Source organism: Vespa crabro, chromosome 15 (genome assembly GCF_910589235.1).
Source record: "Vespa crabro chromosome 15, iyVesCrab1.2, whole genome shotgun sequence".
In the NCBI taxonomy this organism is placed as follows: Eukaryota; Metazoa; Arthropoda; class Insecta; order Hymenoptera; family Vespidae; genus Vespa; species Vespa crabro.
The window spans coordinates 1,386,068-1,404,491 of record NC_060969.1 but is presented as its reverse complement, the minus strand read 5'-3'; the positions used below and the strand labels follow the sequence as shown (position 1 = coordinate 1,404,491).

At 29.0% G+C, this 18,424-nt stretch overlaps 2 protein-coding genes and 1 long non-coding RNA gene across 6 annotated transcripts; 2 read left to right on the top strand and 1 right to left on the bottom strand.

The window, feature by feature from the left end:
• The first annotated feature begins 161 nt into the window (after window positions 1-161).
• Window positions 162-10,313, top strand: LOC124429398 (chaoptin). Of its 3 annotated transcripts, none has more exons than XM_046974616.1 (6): window positions 162-656; window positions 4,832-5,442; window positions 6,058-6,231; window positions 6,868-6,986; window positions 7,060-7,206; window positions 7,308-10,313. In XM_046974616.1, the coding sequence occupies exons 1-6, from the start codon at window positions 652-654 to the stop codon at window positions 10,293-10,295; spliced, it is 4,044 nt and encodes a 1,347-aa protein (XP_046830572.1). In that variant the 5' UTR covers window positions 162-651; the 3' UTR covers window positions 10,296-10,313. The 3 variants fall into 3 exon arrangements, with proteins under 3 accessions (XP_046830572.1, XP_046830574.1, XP_046830573.1); XM_046974618.1 differs by lacking the exon at window positions 162-656 and adding an exon at window positions 4,287-4,341; XM_046974617.1 differs by lacking the exon at window positions 162-656 and adding an exon at window positions 4,291-4,405.
• On the bottom strand, window positions 6,434-9,969 carry LOC124429400. The gene is made up of 4 exons (XR_006943438.1): window positions 9,839-9,969; window positions 9,539-9,768; window positions 9,329-9,477; window positions 6,434-6,772 (listed from the first exon to the last, which is right to left on the bottom strand). It is a non-coding gene; the product is annotated as an uncharacterized LOC124429400 (long non-coding RNA).
• A 2,656-nt stretch (window positions 10,314-12,969) lies between the features above and the next one.
• On the top strand, window positions 12,970-17,482 carry LOC124429399. Of its 2 annotated transcripts, XM_046974620.1 has the most exons (10): window positions 12,971-13,500; window positions 13,645-13,773; window positions 13,860-13,999; window positions 14,090-14,200; window positions 14,294-14,354; window positions 14,439-14,728; window positions 14,812-14,943; window positions 15,049-15,270; window positions 15,381-16,318; window positions 16,395-17,482. In XM_046974620.1, exons 1-10 carry the CDS (start codon window positions 13,379-13,381, stop codon window positions 16,407-16,409), a joined length of 2,160 nt encoding a protein of 719 aa, XP_046830576.1. In that variant the 5' UTR covers window positions 12,971-13,378; the 3' UTR covers window positions 16,410-17,482. The 2 variants fall into 2 exon arrangements, with proteins under 2 accessions (XP_046830575.1, XP_046830576.1); XM_046974619.1 differs by having other exon boundaries at window positions 12,970-13,500; window positions 15,381-17,481.
• Window positions 17,483-18,424: the final 942 nt, after the last annotated feature.

The window sequence follows — 18,424 nt, the reverse complement described above, 5'->3', positions numbered from 1 at the left end:
CTTTTCTTTCTCTCTTTCTCCTCTCTCTCTCTCTCTCTCTCTCTCTTACTCTCTTACTCTCTCTTACTCTTTTTCTCTCTCGATCTTTCTTGATATGCGAGCCGGTAACCTGGTGGTGGTATCGTACGGTGATGGTCCCGAAGTTGCCTCACGAGTTAACTCGGGATCCCCGTTATGTCCAAGTCCGCGAACCTCTGGGAAGGGCATCGGTGTACACGTTCATCGGTATCTCTTCTTTCTCCTGCGGCAATCTTTCCGAGTCTTCTCAGAGATCTTACCGTGGCTTCTTATATTTCGTGTTTTCGCGCTTCGAAAGAACTATAAAGTAATGCTTGGTAAAGGTGATTGTAAATAATCAAAAATGAGAAAATCTATCGTTTATTGAGAACAAGGACAAAAGAAATAAATAAAGAAAGAAAGAAAGAAAAAGGAAAGAAAGGAACAAGAAAGTGCCATCGATGACACACGATGACCATGAAGATGATCGCAAGATGATCCATCTGTGAATACTCCATGAATCTGATGTTGATTCGAAGGTGATAGTGGCCTCGAGAAGTAAAACGGGCTAATCGTACGACACACCTTTATAAAACTGTGTTATTTGTATCAGTATCATTGTAGTTGGCACGTGGAAGTGCCAACACCATCATCATGGTGTAAGTATATCATTTATGGATTGTAAGAATGAAATGTTGATAATTTTGTACACGATTAAGTTGGGTTTAATGAGCTTTATTAAACGCTTAATGTCATGTACCATTTCATAGTTTTTCTTTACGTTTTATCATTGATTCATTTAGAAATAAAAATATAAACATTTATGTTTTCACGAGAATGGTTTTTTTCTTTTTTTTTTTCTTGTTTATTTTTTTCATGTTAATTTCCAAGATAATTCTAATCATATAAAGAAAAAGTGAACGAGATAAGTCATGGCCGTTCGTCGTGTTAATAGTGAATGTAATTATTAAAATGACTTTCCCATGACTCACGTGTATTTAGGGATAGTACTGTTTATGAAGTAAGTTCTCACGCATAATACAATTTTAACCTTCATCCGGAAAATAATCAGCTCTCACGCTCATGGTACTTTACGATTTTAGAGATTAAAAAATGAATGTACATAATTATTTGCGAAATGACGTACATCGAAATGACACACATGTATATACATTTTCAAGATTCGTTGAAACTTTTAACAAGCTGGAAAGTTTTCTTTCACGGATATTGTTGTTTTTTGTTTCCTTTTTTTTTCTTCGTGGATTTGCGGATATAATTAAAAAGAAAAAGAAATTATAAGTTCTCGAGAGAATAACTGCCGCATTAGATCGTGCCGCACTGGTCTATCCAGTTCGCAGGAATAATCGCAAAAATCTTCGAGGCTGCTCCTTCCTGTGAATACTTTTGTCTATAAAACCTGTTTTTCCTTGACTTATCATTCCTATTTTACGATTCGACCGTACAAGAATTCAAATATATGGAAAGTACAAAAGAAATAATATATCGTACTTTTACTTTACGATTTATTTTTTAACTTTGCAAAAAAAAGAATATTGTTCATTTTCTTTCTCTCTATGATCTATTTTTGTGTGTTTACAAAATTATGCTATATTATATAAAAATTAAACTATATTATAATTATACTATACTAACAATAAATATAACTTTTTACTTTAAAAAACATGAAAAATCATGGATATAAAACAATAATTAAATTTTTAACGATAAAATGGAATGAAATGTCCAATAATACAAGTATGTATCAGTGTGTAAATTTAAAGTTACACATGGCGTTATAAAGAATTAATTTTTAAAATTAGAAAGATACAAAATTAAACAGAAATATAATCCATTACAAGACGGAAATTGCAAACTTAAAGATACATATATATAAGCGTATAAACTTGAAAGTTACGAGAAAGGTGTTATAGAGAGAGTTAATTTTTAAGAATAGAAAATTATAAAATTAAATGAAAAGGAAAAAAAAATTAATTGCAAGCCGCGATCACAAACTTGTAAAAAAAATATATATATGTATGTGTATGTATGTTTCTTAAAAGTTATATAAAGTTATAATGGATTAATTTAAAAAAATGAAATACAAACAAAAGATACAAAATGAAATACAAACAAAATACGCACAGGTAAAACATTTTAAATTGATCGTACTTATAGAATTTCAGAGGTGCAAGCTTTGATATCGAACGTGAGAATATAGTAATATGAAATTAGTGATTGCGTGCAACGTAAAAGTGGGTGCGCTCTAGTATTACTAATTAGACAGTAGAAAGCAGTCTTGGGTTGCAGTAGTATAGATATTACCTAGCTACTGGGCAAAAGTGGTGCTTAGTATTCGGAAGAAGTATTTGTTTAATTTGTTTGATTTGAAAGTCATCCAACACGGTGTACGGTATTCCTTATATATATATATACTAGTATATTCCCCTGTTAAACATAACGGACAACTAAGGTCAAAAAACATTTTTATTTTTATTTATTTTATTATTAATTATTTCTTACGAAATAATATATCAAGCATTCGTATTCAGATCGTATGTAATATGTATATGCGTTATACCGATATGTTCTATGATCCGAATTGTAAAATAAAAATTTTTTCCGCTAGCTGGGTTATATCATCGATTGCTTAGGAGAATACAAAAACGAGTTTAAGGTATCATTCGTGCATCAGAAGATCGAGAACCATTAGAAAATTCTAACGAAATACAATTTTTTCCGCGATCCGGATTTCGAACCCGGACCGCCAGATTCGTAGATAGTACGTCATCCGTAACACGGAAAACACAGAACGCATAACATGAAACACGTAATTTTTTGTGTTTCGTATATCACAAATCAAAAATTATTCAATCAAAATTCATTTCTAGTAATCAACTTCACTATTTCTTCCTCTCTCTTTCTTGCTCCGTACTTCGTGTCGGTCGTACATCGATCTTTTCTCTCTCTCTTTCCTCTCTCTCTCTCCTCTCTCTCTCTCTCTCTCTCTCTCTCTATCTCTTTCTTATTCGTTTAATGTTTTGTAGCTAATTTTTTCCGCAAGTTAAGTAGTTTAAACTTTCCGTCGGATTACAAGGATTATAATCCAAACAATTATACAAAATTTCATCTTGATTGGATAAATATAGTAGAAGCTTTTGAGAAATTACGAACACACAAATTAAGGCTTGTGTGTGTGTGTGTATTTCATTTCATTTGAAAACAACGTGTAAATAATAAATCACACACGTTACGTCGTCTTAAAAATAGACGATTAATTACTCGCGCAAATAGAAAGTTCTATCGAATTACGATGGCAAAGGATATCGTAATCACTTTTACATTAGCGAACTTCTAATGACAGTAAGAGTTTGCAATTTCATTGAAACACGTTACGCGATATAATAATCATTAGAATAACCAACTCTGGCAATACCACAACCATAATAAAATAAAATAGGATAGATAGTATGAAATATAAAACTGATTTCTTCAATAACTAATCTAATATATGCACATGAAATATTATGACAGGATATTTTTTTTTTATGATTATGAAACATTATAAATTATACATAATTATTATTATCCAATTAAATGTAAATTTTAATCTATCGATGTTTCGTATATAATTCGTATTTCATTGTAATTTCATGATGGAAATTCTTAATCGAGGACAAAGTAGAGGAAGAGAGAGAGAGAAAGAGAGAGAGTAAATGCGACACAGTCTGCAAAGTCATGACGATCTTCTTACACCTACCGTTATTCGAGTCGACCAAATTCGACTTTACATTCGAAATGAACGATTCGTTCGAACCTAACTGCCAATACTTGTTAAAGAATTCAGGTTATACATGTAGTAGTTGTTTTGTTTGATGAAAAAAGAAATCGTGACAAGTATTAGAAATATCTATGATCATTATCTATTATTAATTATAATGAATTTTATTAATTATTAATTATAATGAATTTTATTAATTATGATAAAAGATAAGATAAGATAATGTGAATTTTAATTTACGTTACGATTGAATCGAGTTCATTCATAAAATTAAAATTAATGAATCGAATGCATAGTTTCACCACTTACGGTTTCTCCAAAGTCTCCTTCTCTCTCTCTCTCTCTCTCACACACACACACACACACACACACGCACATACACACACATATATACACACACGCACACACACGCACGCACGCACACTTATCGAGATATAATTATCGTAAGAAATTTGAACGCTTGGGAAGCGAAAGTCATTTCCGACTTACTGTTAGTAAGATGACTAAGCGTTGAAATTGAAGTGTAAGATACTACGAAAGAATTAAATATCATCATCGTTGCCAATGTGATTAAAGTTATTGTAGATCGTGTGAAAAAGATAATAGAATGTATGAATGAAGAAAAGAGAGGTATTCTGTGATGTTCCATTTAAAGTGATAGATGTTACAATGATCGATAGAAATCTTTATACATTCCTCGTGAAGTTGTTATTGTTTTTATAATAAACAAAATATTTACATCCGATGTATAAACTAATGACATATTTAAAATAAAAGAATACATCTTTTTTACATGACTCTTTCTTTCTTTTTTAATTTTTTTCAAATGAAAATCGAACGATGTGGTTTCATAACTCATAAATTTCTTCTCGATAACTATCACCGTTTGAAATTTGAAAGTGGAACGTGAATATAATAGTATGCAAAGAAACGTTAATAGTTCTCTTCCTTATGGCTATTATCTATTTTCAAGATTTTTGTTTATCCTACTTACTATCAGATCATTCATTTTTAGATAATAATACGATGAATTAATTTTTCTTTTTTGTTTTTCAGTTCATATTTGTTGTTGGCTTTATTAATTATCGTCAATATTTATAAAAACGAGGCAGCATGGCGACCGTGCGTCGAATTAAAGAGAGATTTGCATGTACCATGCAAGTGTATGGTATCTTCAAATTATCCAAGATCTATCGAAATGGATTGCGATCGTGTTATTTTTACTCGTGACACTTTGGACAGTCTCAAGGGACAACCGATTATTTCGATCAGTCAAAGACACTGTGGCTATCAAAGCTTACCAGAAGAACTTGTTGGATCTGGTTTGACCTTGAGAGAGTTGGATCTCTCCGATAATTCCATTTACAGATTAATGGATCGCCAATTGCAATCTCAAAATCAATTACGTGTATTGAGATTAGCCAATAATCTTCTCGGTGATAATTTAAATCCTATTTTTTCGAGCAACGAATTTCATGGTATGGAAGAATTACGAAGACTTGATCTTCGAAAAAATGGACTTCGAAACATTGAGGAAGGAATTTTTAAAGGTTGTATCAATCTCGAAGAACTTTATTTAGATGAGAATAATATGACTAGTGTGCCTACTGCTTCGTTGAAAGGACCAAAAGGTATCAAGATACTCTCGCTTATTGGAAATAATATTGGTATGTATATTTTATTTGTTTATAATTTTTAAATATCGTATGTCTATGTGAGTGTGCTATAAAAATTGAAGAAATTTCTTTGCATTTATTATTTTATTTCTTGAGAATATTCAAATTATCTACAATAACAAATCCGTCATACGAAAGGTTTGGCTTGAAGACTTTAATATATCGATCCTTGGATTGCTACTTAACGGTTTACTCGCCACGGAGGATACATTCGTACCAGATGCTCAGAATTTTCGCGCCTAACTTTCTCCACGTATTCAATATTACAAGCTGCGCACATCATACAATTTATTCATATAACATTAGCATTCTATCAAGCAACAATATCTATTATTCGCTGTGAATCTGATTTCAAACGAATTAAGATTATGAAAAACAAAAAGAAATAATAAAAATCTATGAATAGAAAATCAGAATAAATGTACTAATAAGAAATTAGAAAAAAAGAAAACTTATAAATAGGAAATTAATGTATAAATAGAAAATTAGCAATAATGTAAAAATATAAAATTAGTAAAAATATAAAAATTGAAGATTAGAAAAAATCCATAAATAAAAAATTACAGACAGAAATATTTTATCATAATGAATGAAATCGTTTTATAGGTTCCCTTTCAAGAGGAGCCTTTTTGACATTGGGCGAGTCTTTGTTACGTCTGGATCTCAGTAATAATGGATTATCACATATGGAGGATGGTTCACTTTCTGGATTAGAACATTTGCTTTTCTTAAATATATCTCGCAATGATCTCACAAGATTTAATAGCGATGTATTTAAAGGTATAGTCAAATTACTTTCTATCAAATTAAATATCTTCTACTGTACATTTACAACAAATAACATGATATTTTTATGTCTCGGAAGATCTCTTGAAAAAGTTCTCATAAAACTGTACTATTTTTTCCTCCGTTGCTTAAATTATAACTTACATGATCATTATATTAAAATTTATTATTATTCATATTTTTCTTTAGAAAATTGATATAATATGCGTGATTTTCTATTCTTTTGTCTAACACACTTTTTCGTGATTAGGATGCACGTAAAAACTATAGGATTATTATACTGTATTATGATTAATTAGATGATTTTTCGTGAAAAACGAAATTATAATCTTCGAAATCGCTACTATATCAAACTCATCTACATCATTAATAGGTGGGAATTTAACGCGTGTCTTCGCACTAGTTTATTATTTCTACGAAAGTATGATGTTTAGTTACACGGAAGAAGTGGTCGACCTCTAAAGAACAATGAACTTCATTTTTAAGTTCTCACAAGACAATTGTCTCTCATGAAACATCGGTCTCCTACTTCCTCCTATAAAAAATTATTAGGTTTAGTAATGTTTAATTATAATTAGACGAAACAAAATAATAAAAGATTATATTAATACTAATAATCGATTATTTCAGGAGCATACAATTTATTACAATTGGATCTTTCTGTGAACTACTTACAAGAATTTCCTACTTATGCTTTGAGACATTTGACGGATTTAAAGTTTTTGAATATTTCAAATAATTTAATTACAGTGAGTTCAATCAAGATATTAAATTTAACAAATTTCACGTATTTATGTACGATTAATTTTAAATATTATTTAGGAAATTGAACGTGTCCATTTGTTAGGCCTGACCGAATTACAAGTACTCGATCTAAGTCGAAATAATATTGGTCGACTTGGAATAAATACGTTCTCCAGTCTTTCCTCTCTCACTAGACTTGATTTAAGCTTGAATGCTTTGCGTACGGTAATATAAAAAATATATTTAATTTTTATTCTATAATAAAATCTAATTTTTTATTTTTTTTTTTTATTTTTATTTATTTATTTTTGTCTCTTTATTTTCAGATAGAGGAGTCATCCTTCGAAGGATTAGTAAAATTAAAATGGTTATCGCTACAGGATAACAATATTCTATTAGTACCGGCTACAGCACTAACACGACTACCAGCATTGGCTCATCTTCACGTCGAATTCAATCGTGTAGCAGCATTATCCACAGAATTAATTCGATCTACGTCATCTAGTCTCGTTACGTTAGGATTAACGCGTAACTTGGTGCGAGAAATCCCAGGTCGATTGTTCTACAATTTCGAAAATCTCATTAGCATAGAACTTTCTGGTAACATGCTCTCTAGTATTTCACAAAATACGTTCGCCGGTTTGGAAGATACTTTATTGAATTTAGATGTTTCCTTCAATCGTTTGACCAGTATGACTGAACTTCCTTTAAAAAATTTATTATCTTTAAATTTGGCCGGTAATCAATTGAAAAGAATATCTCCCGAAACATTCAAACATTTGCCAAGATTACAATATCTTAATCTTAGCAGTAATGCTCTTTATGGAGGATTTCCACCAATATTTCCATCGTCGTTAATTATACTTGATATATCGTATACAGGCTTGAAGATTTTACCAACAGTTTTAATGTTAAATCTGGAATCTTTAGAAAAGGTTTATCTGTCTGGAAATAATTTGCAAGAGATAGACGAGGGTACTTTTCAACATCATAACAATTTATCCGTGATCGATTTATCTAATAATTTTATTGAACGTATTGACAATGGAGCTTTCGTCGGCCTTATCAATCTTTACGAGCTTAATCTACGTAATAACAGATTAACATCTTTCATCGGAGAATATTTCAATACTGGAACAGGCTTACAAATATTGGATTTATCGAATAATCGTCTGAGTCAATTATCACCGACTGCTTTTGTGATTCATCCTAGATTGAGAAGCCTCGATCTATCCTATAACGATTTTGTCCATTTCCCTAGCGATTTTATCAAATCTCTACAATTTTTGGAACGTTTGGATTTGTCGAGGAATAAATTAAGAAACGTCGATGAATTTTCCTTCTCACAAATCGGTCGATTATATACGTTAAATCTTTCAGGAAATAAAATAGAGTCTGTTGAAGAACTGGCTTTTCATAATTCTACACAACTTCAAATATTGGATCTATCTAATAACGTCTTGGAAACATTAAGCGAACGTACGATGGAAGGTTTATTACGTCTTGAACATCTTGATCTTCAGAATAATAAATTAGCTTCGTTACCAGAAACTATATTCGATCAATCCAGAATTCGTTCAGTGGAGAGCATCGATTTATCAGGGAACTACTTCAATGAAATACCGATAAGAACTTTACAGAGACAATCGGCATCGTTGTTCAGTTTAAAGATAGCAAGAAATAAGATGACGGAAGTCTTTACACAAGATATAGTCAACAATGTAAAAGACCTTGATCTTTCAGAGAATCCACTTAGCGAAAATGCTATACGTGGTATATTAGGCGAAGCGAAGATATTAAGATCTTTGAATTTAGCCCAAACTGGTATAAAAATATTGACCAGACTTGAGACACCATTTTTAAAACATCTAAATCTATCTGGAAACGATATAATAGACATCAAACCAGCTATTCTTGAACGTACTACTATGTTGGAAAGTTTTGATTTATCCAGAAACAAATTGACGGATTTTTCGAACTTGGTGAATACGTTTAAAATACTTCCAACTCTTCAAAGTTTGGACATATCTAACAACGACGTGAAAGCTATCAATGAGAGTAGTTTCGATGGATTATCCACGTTGCGTTCACTTAAGATCGCTGATCTTCCTAATTGTACTAGAATAGAAAAGAACGCATTCAAACACTTGGGAAAATTACGTTCGTTATATGCCTATAGTTATCCTAAATTAGGTTATTTCGACGTGCAAGGAATATTGAAAGGGATGCCAAACTTAGAAACCTTAGATATTGAAATCAAAGATTCGTCTGTGGGAAACGAGCAACTTTCTATAAGAACGCATCCTCGTTTGAGACTATTAACTTTACGAGGAGAGAGATTACGTACCGTACTTTCGAGTTCGTTGGTGGGTGTACGTGTACCTTCATTGTCCCTTGGTCTGAAAAATACATCCGTTGACACGATACCAGCAGCTCTTTTTTTCCCGGTACCACGTTCTACAGTAGTCTCATTGGATATAACTGGAAATAAATTCACTACTTTGCCCGTGCAATTGTTGGCTGCTCTCGATGAAAGAAGTGGTTTTGTAAAACTTACTGGTTTGGATAGTAATCCTATTAATTGTAACTGTGAAACGAAACATCTTTGGAGATGGTTAAAAGGATTAGGCAATAGAGCATCTAATGTTATTTGTATGACTCCTGATTATGTATCAGGAATGTTATTGAATAATCTTACCGAGGAATATCTTACTTGTGATCGGACGACCCTTAGCAGATATCAAACAACAGAAATGACACCTTCCTCGAGATCAACAACGGCTGAACCTGAAATTATATGGACTGTACAACCAACAACTCAGAATAATAGAAATAAAAATTACAATGGAGATCATACCAGCAGTGTTACCGTTGGAAATGTGTCGAGTACAGACGATACTTTAATAATTGGCATAGTTGGTGGTGTCGTCGCTTTTATAGCCATCATCGTTATAGTCATATGTATCTGTCGGCTCAAATGGAGCACCCAAATGAACGAAGCTAGAATGACGGCAGTGGCATCTAGCATTCATGAAGCTTCAATGATAAGACCTGCGAGTGCTTACTCGGGTAAGATCAATCACGATGTTTACGTGGGATCTTATAACGGATCAACGTTAGGTCGTGGTAACGGTGTTCATGGTTCTTCGGTACCTACTACACCGGTACAAATGATGCCCTATGTTCAACCAGTTCATGTTATGCATCCATTTGCACCACCCCCACAGGTATCTCAACCGTTATATGGTTATTACGATAATCCACCGGTACCGATGTATGTCACGTGTCCGTCTGAAAATAAGTTTGATAGATAATAAAATTTAATCATATTTTTAATGATATTATTTTTAAACTAATCTCTTCGCAACATTTTAAAATTAATTCACATTCGAAACATTCTTTAATAAGAGATACTTACCTTATTTACGTATATATATATATGACATTTTTCTCATAATAGGACGAAAGAATAAATATCCTTGAATAATTACATCTATTAAGAAGTTCAATGATACACATAGATCGAGATATATTGTTATAATTCTTATTGATTGAATAAAGTAGGGCCGCGATCATATCTTGTTACATAGTAAAAAAAAATTACTACAACAAATATTAAACGAATTATATTATGTTTTCTTCGTTATATAGTGAAATTTTACATTTCCGTTTTTGGATTCGTTTGTATATAATTATTTGTTAAGAGCGTATATATATATGAAGATACAATATGAATGGAGAGAATATATATTATATATATATAATAATACAAACTATAATTTCTCTAATTTAATTGATTTTCGTAAAAAATATTGTCTTTTTAATTATACTTTGATTCATATTTTTTATTGATATTGTTCATTTCAGTTAAAGAGATACTATAGTATATACAATTTTTTTAATTAACAATCAAGATAAATGGTGCTATATAAAGACAGCTATTAATGATAGGAAATACTTCAAGAGTGTGGATGATTAATTATCTGAGACAGATTAAAGATCGTAAAATTTTTTTCTTATCTAGATAATCGATATGATTAATAAATATAACTGTAAATGTTTGATTTGAAGATATTTCGATAGTGTGTGAGAGGTCTTCTTAAATTAATAAAAACATTCATTATAATTTGTAATTTAAAAGTATGCGAGAATAGAATGAAAAGAGTATGTTTTCAAAGTGATTTTAATATTTTTTTTCAAATCTGTATATATATATATATATCATGCATTTAAACATAATTATACAAATTTTAATTTTAACCAAACATTTTAAGTTTATCAAATGTCGAATGTCGATGAGATCATTTATTTTAAATTTATTGATTATTCATTATTTATATACATATATATATATATGATATATATTAAAATATACATTTTTTATTCTTTTTTTTTTTTTAATATGAATATAAATGCCATAATATCACGATATTTCGACAGGCTAACTTAAAACTACCATAATTAATATATTGTAGTTATTAAAAAAAGAAATTTCTTATTTTTAAAAATAAGAGGAAATAATTATTATATGTATAATGTACATATATATATATATATATATATATATATATATATATATATATATATATATATTATTTACTATTTAAATATAAACACCATAAATATAATATAATAAATATTTTATATACAAATCTATTTTTTATTCTGAAATTAATTTTTATCATTAATTAATACTTTTTTCTATTATACTTCTTTTTTATTCATATTCTATTCATAAACTTATATTTCCTTGTCTAATATTTTAATAATGAATTTGTCTGTAAAAATGTACATATATCAAAAAAGATACATATCGTTATTTATCTCAATAAATCAGTTTTGATGTTATCGTAAATGTATATCTCGTATCAATGCGGCGATACTTTTACTATTGTAAAGAGATTAACGGATAAATTTTTGTATAATTTTTTTTACATCCACGATATTTTATCAATAACCGGATTAATATTTCTGACATAACTATTTCTTGTGATAAATCTGGCATTTGTTCGATCGTCTATTTTTTAAATGTACGCCATTTTTACGCGGAAAATTTCAAACTTTCTCTCAAATATCTTCAATATATATTATTGTACATAAATATGTACGAATAATGAATATTCAATAATACTGATCTATTGTCTATTCTAACCATTTATATATAAATACAGGAATGATATATATATATATCCTTATATACGTATATATATTATTTGAAGTATATTCGTTAACAAATAAATAAACAAAAATAAAACAAAACGGATCGTTCAAATCATATACTTTCTCTACTATAGTCAGTTATCAAGTAATGCTATATATACTTACTACATCCTGTTATTCATATCAATAGATGAATTAGTGTGATTTGTTTTTCATTGTCAAAGAATCTTCTATATATATATATGACATCAATGTCAAATTAAAGAAATGAATTCGGCATTAGACACAAATAGAGAAAGGTCAAGAAATATAGTTTAGTATTCTGTATTTCATCGACTAGAATTTCCCCTTCTCTCTCTTCCCCTTCTCCTTCCCTCTTTCTCTCTCTCTATCATTCACTCTCTCTCTTTCTCTCTCTCTCTCTCTCTCTCTCTCTTTCTCTATCTATCTCTCTCTATCTCTCTTAATAGACAATATATAGCCGGCATTTTGCAAGAGTGGCATGACTTTCGTTTATCCGGTAATCGTATCTCCGTAAAGACACGAAACGGTCGTGGAAATCGTCTACGTTTCTTTTTCATTTACTTTCGTGTATATATATATATATACATATCATGTATACATATGTATAAAAGCTCATATACATATATATGCATGTGTATATATATATGTGTATCATTTTTAGAACGATAATTACTTATCGGCATACATTGACTTATTTTTTCTGCTCAAATTTAACAAAAAATTTAATAAAATTATAATGTGTATAATAACATAAATTATAGAAAGAATGCTTAAAATATTATCAATACTTTATAATGACCTAAATTAATTTTATTTTACACAACTATTAATTGTTATTTGAAAAATGACAGTAATATGAACAAATTTTTTATCCGCAAGTGGATAGTGCATTGAGAACGTGATGTATAGTGTGTGTCTACTAGAATATATAATTTAGGATCTAATTTGTGTTGTTTGCTTGGACTTCTTCGGATTTCGTTTGAAATAAATTTATCTGTGGTGTGAATTATAATTCGTTTTGTGTTTTTTTTTTGATTGAATTATTATTTAACGATAAATTGATCAAAGAATTGTTGAAAATGACTTGATATATCATTAATGAACAGTAATTATATAGAGTGTCTACGTGTATTCAGGTTATGTTAACAGTAAGGCTATAGTAATAGTCTTGCTAATGTAGGTTCAAAGCTATATTCAGGAGGAAGTTTATAACATGATAGAAACTTTAGTTGAAGAAAATGCCTGGTGTTACTGGGTTGTCTGTGTTGGAGCATTACTATCATTTCTTGGTCTTGTTGCCGCTTGTATCTGCAGTTGTCGACGCAATCAGACTAAGTAAGTCTATATGATCATATAGATGTCAATGACGCTAAAGACAATTTTTCTTGTATAAAGTAATTTATTGTATTCAATTCTCTATATATCACTGATTTATATCGATTTCGATTAAATCATTAAAAAAATCATATATTTATATAGAAACGACTTTCCTGGATTATGTGGAATGGTAACAATTAATCATTCTGAAAATGATGATTTTAATACATTACCATCCGTGGAAGTTACTCAAGTTCTACCAGCACAAGATACGACAGATAATGGCAAAAGGTTTATGTCTTAATTTTATATGAATAAAACAAAAAAAAATATATATATATATATATTATTTTTTTTTTTTTTTATTATATTCATAGAACAAGCGGAGCTAATAGAAGCTTACCAGATATACCAAAAGATAAAAATAGAGGAGAAGTTGCTACAGAATCCGTATCTCAAGATATTTATGAAACTAGTGAAATAAATTCTGAATTGTATGCTACAGTTCAGGATACAGGTATATATAAAATTATACAAGATTTTTTTTGAGATAGATTTCCTATTTTTATAATGACATTTATTAAATTTTGTCTCGATACTCTGACAGAAGAGCAACAATCTGAAAGAGAAACACAATGCCTTTCTCAACAAGTTTCTTTAGTTCAAGATAACTCAACATATCAACTTACAAGATTTACACCATCTACATCTAAAAATGGTATATATAGATAAATAATACATACAATAATAATACCAATATGAATTAGTTTATCTTTTTAATTATCAATTTTAATACTTATATCTACTTTAGATGAACATCCGTATGCTCAACTTCAAAGTATTCAGAAATCTGAAGCTGATCAATCACATAGGTAAAATAAACATATTAAATTTATTTTTTAATTACCTTGAATTAAATTATATAGTAGAATTTGAATCTATTGTAAATATTATAGGAATAGCAGTACTCAAGTGACTAATGTTGATAAACCATCAACATCATCAAGTCATACAAATGGAAATCCAGTAGCACCTCCAAGAACTCGGAAATCATCATCTTATAATTCACTCCTAAGTGCTGAGAACTCTAACGATATACAAGCTGCAAATGCTATTTCTGGAGGTGTACAAGCTAATCAAGATTTACCATATATGACACCACCTCTTGCTATGTTACTTCTTCATCCACCACAACCATCGCAACATAGTACATCACAACATTTTAGTGGTGATTCTCAGGATTCTAGTAAGTTTATTAAATACTAAGCTCTAATAAGGGATCTATAGTACATAGTGATTTTAAATTATTTTCTAATTTTATTTACATAGAAGGATATACAAGTATAAGTGTACGAGAACCCTTAGCTAATATATTAGCACAAACAAAAGCAGCTTATCAACAAAATCAACCAACACGTTTACCTGTTGATCCTCATTATGCAACTGTATCAGATGATTCAGGTATTCTTAAAATATATTTATCATTTGACTCTCTTTATTAATTGAAATCCAAAGAATATAATTATTATTTTATTTATTTATTATATTATTATAATATTGCAACAGATGAAATGTATGCAGCTATTGATGAACAAGAAAAAATTTACACTAGTGGCAGTGAAACATACGCCCAAATTCAACCTACAATATTAGAAGCAAATAGAATTATACATAGTGATCAAAATTCATTTAATCAACAATTATTGCGTTCTGAAGAGACACATACTGCTCCACAACCACCAAGTGTTGATAGTTTACGTCATGTTGCTCATGCTCATTCAAGACAAGGTGGGTAATTTTGTATCACAATTTCCCTATAGATGATTCTTTATGAACTTTTGTAATCTAACTAAACTAAGAGAGATATTACATATATATATATATTTTTTTTTCTTTAGCATCATCATCAAGTGCCAATAGTTCTATCATAAACCCAGGTTCTCCAAAACCAGAAAAACGTCAAGCAAATTCACCATTACCTCCCCCACCAGAAGCAGTTTCAGATGCATATGCGGCTGTCGATAAAAGAGCAAAAAATGATGAACGCATAAGACCTAATTTATCAACTGGAAAATCTCTAGAAGATATGTATGCTAAAGTCATGAAAAAGAAAAGAGATGCTGAAGAGCAAAGTGACAGTCCTATGAGTTCTAACATTTTACATCCAGAAGTAACACCTTCAAATAGAAAACTTAGTCTCATAGAAATTAGTAGAGCATCATGGTCTAGTCATGATTCAGTAGAAATACAAAAAGAAGAACATGATACTATTCATTACACCATACCAGCAAATACTGTTATTAATATTCACACTGAAATGGAAAATAATTGTTTAAAATTATCTAGAATGTCTGATGGAGATACAAATTTATTAAATCAAGATATTAATCATGGTTATGAATCTGTGAATTCCAAAAGAAATTTAGCTGCCCGAAGTTTTCCTGTTTGTGATTCTAATTACGAAATACCACATCTTCAATCTTTAAGAAATAATGATTATCAAAGTACATCAGCATCAGTACGTAACGGTCCTGATTTATTATTGACATATCCTACACCTTATAAACACAGACAAGTTAGTAACGCAAGTAGTGAGGATCCAGGATATGAAAAAGTTAGGTTACGAAGACGAATTGATCTAGATCAAGATACAGATTCCGAGCCAAATTATGAGAGCATGCCTCATGATTCGGGAGAACCGAATTATGCTTCAGTATGCCGTCCTGGTGATAGTGATACAGATCCAAATTATGAATCTGTAAGTCATGGAGATCCAAATTACGAAAGTGTAAGATACATGAGTGTTGCTGCATCTGAAGAACCACCATATGAACAGGTAAATAATTATAAACCTGAAACAAATATTGATGGATATGAAAAAATTAAAGATAATAATAGTATATTTAACTCAGACTATGAAAAGATAAATCCAAGTAATAACTTGGAACAATGCAGTAATGGGGATACAGACGATGAACAGTATGTTCAGGTATAGTGTACCTTTTATATATAGATATATATATATATATATATATATGTATGTATATATATATGTATGTATGTATATATATATATATATATATAAATAACTATGTGTAGTAGCTGATATTGATGAGGTTTGTTTAATGCAGCATGAAGCTTTCGCAGGTGAAGTTACTGAGTAAACTTTTTATTTTTATGAAATACATTTTATCATCTTGGCTTCAAAGCTATAAACAGACAATTTAGTACTATTTGTATTTAGTATGAAACCATTTTGTGCTGATGTTTAAATGTGTTAAGAAAATGTTACAAAATAAGGAGGGTAAGACTGATAGAGACAAACAGTGAGAGTAATGTACAAGTAAAATCTGACTTAATATTATGTTTAATTATTTTAATTGGTAGCATGTTTCAACGGTAAGATAAAAGACTATAAAGTTACCAATAATAAAATGCCATTTATGTGGTTGCATAAAGAATTGACCAGCGCATATGAAGTGTGCTATGGATTACATATAGTTGGAAATTTATGGATTAAAATTAACAGATGTCACATAAACATTATTAAATAACAAAATTATTATTTCTTCTGTGAATGGTGCATGCTGTGCCTTGTTGTATTGACTACTTTCTATAGAGAATATATTTATTTTTATTTACATGTCACAAACAACCAGGTCACAAAAATGTATCCTATTCTTTAGTCTAATGTAATAGTACTCTCATAGCTTCACATAATAATTTACTGCCACGTATTGTAAATATTAATTTTATTTTTATTTACTAAGTTAATATTAAATTATAAACAATTATTTATTTATTATATATTAATTTTGATAAAACAAATTCATTTTTTTTGTTTTTAATATATGCACAATATATACATTAATATTTTGACGAGTCCTATAACATGTAGATTTAAATAAACAAATATAAGAAAAAAGACTTCATTGCCAGAGAATTTTAGAGTCAAAAGATATTAATTTATTATACATTTATAATTTTGTAATTTGATTAAAATGTATGTATGGTCTTATATTATAGAATGTAAATATAGGTAAAATACATACATTGTTTATTTATTATAAGTATTGATTTTAAATACTTGTAAACTAAAAAATTCAGTTGTCTTTGTGTTATATAATCATATATTATTTTTATTATATGTAGTAATAATTTCACATTATAATTTGTTTTATACAGTTCCATTTAATAATGTAGTTATCTTTCATAATAAGAATGTAATTTGAATGTTTTTTCTGTAAAGATAAATTTATGTGCAATACTATAATTTGATTATTATATAATACTATAATATATATCATATATATTATATATTATATATTATATATTATATAGTATGAATTAAATATTATGAATAATTCTTATAAAGCTTTGGGTACTATCAACATTACTGAATGCAATAGTTTTAAGTTTTACACAGAGACTAGTTTCGTAATAACAATAGAAACAATATATATCTATCTTTATACTACATATAGTATAATACATATTATATAATACACATACAGATATACAAAGTAAGCAAAATCAATTTTCAACATTTTATAAGATTAATGTATAAGACAAACTGATTTTTTATTTACTTGCTAAAACGTTTGTAAAACAACTAGAAGATTATTTAGAATTACAAACAGAAATGTATAATTATTTTGTAAATTGGAAAATGTAGTATACCAATAATATCAATTTAATTATTTGGTGCTATTTTTTGTTATAGTGTTCAATGCGCTTATAATTTTAATGCATAAAAATAGCTTTATCAATATTTGAAAGGATATTTTCAAAATATATATCTTGACAACTATTTCCTAACATATCTTATAATCTCATATTTAATAGCAAATACAATAGTATATTTTATTTAAATAATATAAAATAAATATGAATGTAGATAATGCATTGTACATACTAGAGCTGCTTTTTTATATTATTACAT

Bases quoted from the DNA above. Each gene is read 5' to 3' on its own strand.
- LOC124429398 (XM_046974616.1), top strand. The intron at 5,443-6,057 runs GTATGTATATTT...ATCGTTTTATAG, and splicing joins GCTTATTGGAAATAATATTG to GTTCCCTTTCAAGAGGAGCC. The intron at 7,207-7,307 runs GTAATATAAAAA...CTTTATTTTCAG, and splicing joins GCTTGAATGCTTTGCGTACG to ATAGAGGAGTCATCCTTCGA.
- LOC124429399 (XM_046974619.1), top strand. From the start codon at position 13,379: ATGATAGAAACTTTAGTTGAAGAAAATGCCTGGTGTTACTGGGTTGTC. The intron at 13,774-13,859 runs GTTTATGTCTTA...TTATATTCATAG, and splicing joins ACGACAGATAATGGCAAAAG to AACAAGCGGAGCTAATAGAA. The intron at 15,271-15,380 runs GTGGGTAATTTT...TTTTTTCTTTAG, and splicing joins TCATGCTCATTCAAGACAAG to CATCATCATCAAGTGCCAAT.